Source organism: Chenopodium album, chromosome 22 (assembly GCF_948465745.1).
Source record: "Chenopodium album chromosome 22, dcCheAlbu1.1, whole genome shotgun sequence".
Classification (NCBI taxonomy): domain Eukaryota; kingdom Viridiplantae; phylum Streptophyta; class Magnoliopsida; order Caryophyllales; family Amaranthaceae; genus Chenopodium; species Chenopodium album.
In genome coordinates, this window is record NC_137855.1 from 36,993,541 (window position 1) to 36,996,034 (window position 2,494).

The 2,494-nt window shown below is 33.2% G+C and overlaps 1 protein-coding gene across 1 annotated transcript; it reads right to left on the bottom strand.

Moving 5' to 3' along the window:
• Positions 1-1,257: 1,257 nt before the first annotated feature.
• LOC145604318 (uncharacterized) lies at positions 1,258-1,875 on the bottom strand. The gene has a single exon (XM_081660238.1). The coding sequence runs from the start codon at positions 1,873-1,875 to the stop codon at positions 1,258-1,260; it is 618 nt and encodes a 205-aa protein (XP_081516364.1).
• Between the last annotated feature and the right edge of the window lie 619 nt (positions 1,876-2,494).

The following is a 2,494-nucleotide window of genomic DNA, read 5'->3' on the forward strand; positions in this document are numbered from 1 at the left end:
TGTTGTTCATTTGGTTAAATTTATAAATATAGATAGCATAATCATTGGGCTAAGAATCTAAGGGGCTAAGAACCTATGATGCTAACAATCTATGTTACGCTGAGGGCCTGTTCTCATTGACTGAACTCAGCTGAACTGAACTGAACTGAACTGAACTGAACTCAGCTGAACTGAACTGAACTGAACTGAACTCAGCTGAACTAAACTGAACTGAACTGAAATGAATATTTTATAAGAGAAGGAAATTAGGAGCTGAACTGAACTGAATTGAGCTGAACTGAACTGAACTGAACTGAACTCAGTTGAACTGAACTGAACTGAACTGAACTCAGTTGAACTGAACTGAACTGAATTTCAACGTAAGAGAACAGGCCCTGAATCCATCATTAAAAAATGCATGACATGATAAACTGTTTATACATAACATATACATGCACGTATGACATAGTGGCACATAATAAGTAGTTTTGACTATGTGTAACCGTCCTTATAAAATTTCATCACGACACAACACATAGTTTGTGGATTTGATCATGGGCTGAAATCAACTAGCGCCAAATCACACTAGGTGAGGAATGAGGATAAATAACAAAATAAGGGATTACTCAATACAGCCTACAATCATCTTTGATAGAATTTGCTAGTCCAATGTAATTTCATTCAATTCACTAATTATTGTAACCTATAAATTACAGTTTTTTTATTGTATCATATCACCAACATTTACACTAGTTATTGCGTGCAAATTGCATACCTCAAAATAAATATGCACATCCTCCACACTTATTAAAAGACAACTTATTCCATGCATGTATATATGTATTAGAAAATAGAAGAATTGAAGTATGAAGAATGATGATTCTCTCTTTAGTTTAGTTTGTGAACAGTATTGTCAACAAATTTTATGTTTTGAACAAAATCGTCGTACTTTCTTCAAAAAATTATTATTGTTTCATGTCCTTTTGGTACACATAAATACACCTTAACGGGTTCAATAATTAGAAGATGCAAATAAACAAATTACTTAATTAAAATAACTTGACACTCGGAAGAGAAGCATATGAGGTTATCAATAATGCTAAACTTAATCCTGTAATGCTCTTTTATCCCCTCTCGTTTCACAACAAATGAAATATATCAATCATTCATTTTATTTATTCAATTTGATCACTTGATACATAGTATGTAACGATTTACATCATTTAAATAATAAATTAACAAACAAGAAATTAAAGTATTGACAAACAACAATCATGTCTACCAAGATTGAAAGAAAAACAAAATACACAACAAAATGCCCATGAACTGAAAACGGCCAATAACATTCATTCCAGCCCTAGAGGTAAGCTGAATTCCCTTATTGACCAAATTGCCCTCATTGTCAACTTTTAAGTCAGCTCCAACCACATTACTTAGCCGTTGGTACAATCTATTCCTTCTAAACTTGCACCTCATTGTTGTTGCTAGCTCCGCCCTTAGTGTCACAGGGGCGGTGACATTTTTCCAATTTACCCCTCTAGTCTCTATGTTACCAACAAAGTGGTTATCCCTTAGACGACGTTGGTAAAAAGGGATAAAAGTGGTATTTCCAATGATGAAATTTGTTAGGTTATTAGGTTTGTAATAAAATGTTAGCTTAAGGGCATCGTAGTAAATTCCATTGGAACCCGAGTTTGTGAGCTTAAGGTCGTAGTGGATAGTGTGGTTGTTATGAGAAGAATTGGTTGCATCCTTAAGGGCATAGATGGTAAAGTCTTCGATCGAGCTCACAGGTAAAGCGGTTGAGGGTTGGAGGAGAACGCATAATAAGACCGCGACACCTAAGCCTAATGAGAATGTACCGCCGCAAGAACCACCGTGTTTAGCCTTGGACATTGAATTTTTTGGATGGTTTAAGGAAAGAAAATGATTTATTTTTAGTTTAGATGAGACTTTGTATATATTGTAGTATACTTGATTGTTCTTTGCTAAGAAAACTGAAATGTTATGAGTGAATATATGTCTTAGTTATCGTGTAATCGTGTATTTATAGTTTCGTAGAGACATCAATATATGATACCATGTATATGATTAGGAAAGTGCAATTTTTGAATTTGTCAATTTGAAAAGGTCCATGCAATAATATATAATAAATAAATAAATAAATCATTGAGCTCCTACAAAAATAGATGTAATGGAGTAGTTACTATAAATTCATTATTTTATGCTAGGATTATACATAAACTACATATATAAATATTTGAGTGTTGCACATATTAGTTGTCATTTGTCAAATAAACGTGAAGAAATGCGAGCATTCGTCAAACAAATTGATTAAATATGATGTGGAAGTATCTAGGATAGAAAGTTAAGATCGACTGCTATGCACCCCTTCATGAACTAGTCAATTGTGATGGGGCTTATTTAATTTTGTTAGTCCCGCTAATTTTCCAAAATGTTTCTGTTTAACCTGACACATATGTTAAAGTATGTCAAGACAGGATTTTTAAATATT

What these genes read in the sequence shown, in the direction of transcription:
- LOC145604318 (XM_081660238.1), bottom strand. Translation starts at nt 1,875, where the DNA reads ATGTCCAAGGCTAAACACGGTGGTTCTTGCGGCGGTACATTCTCATTA.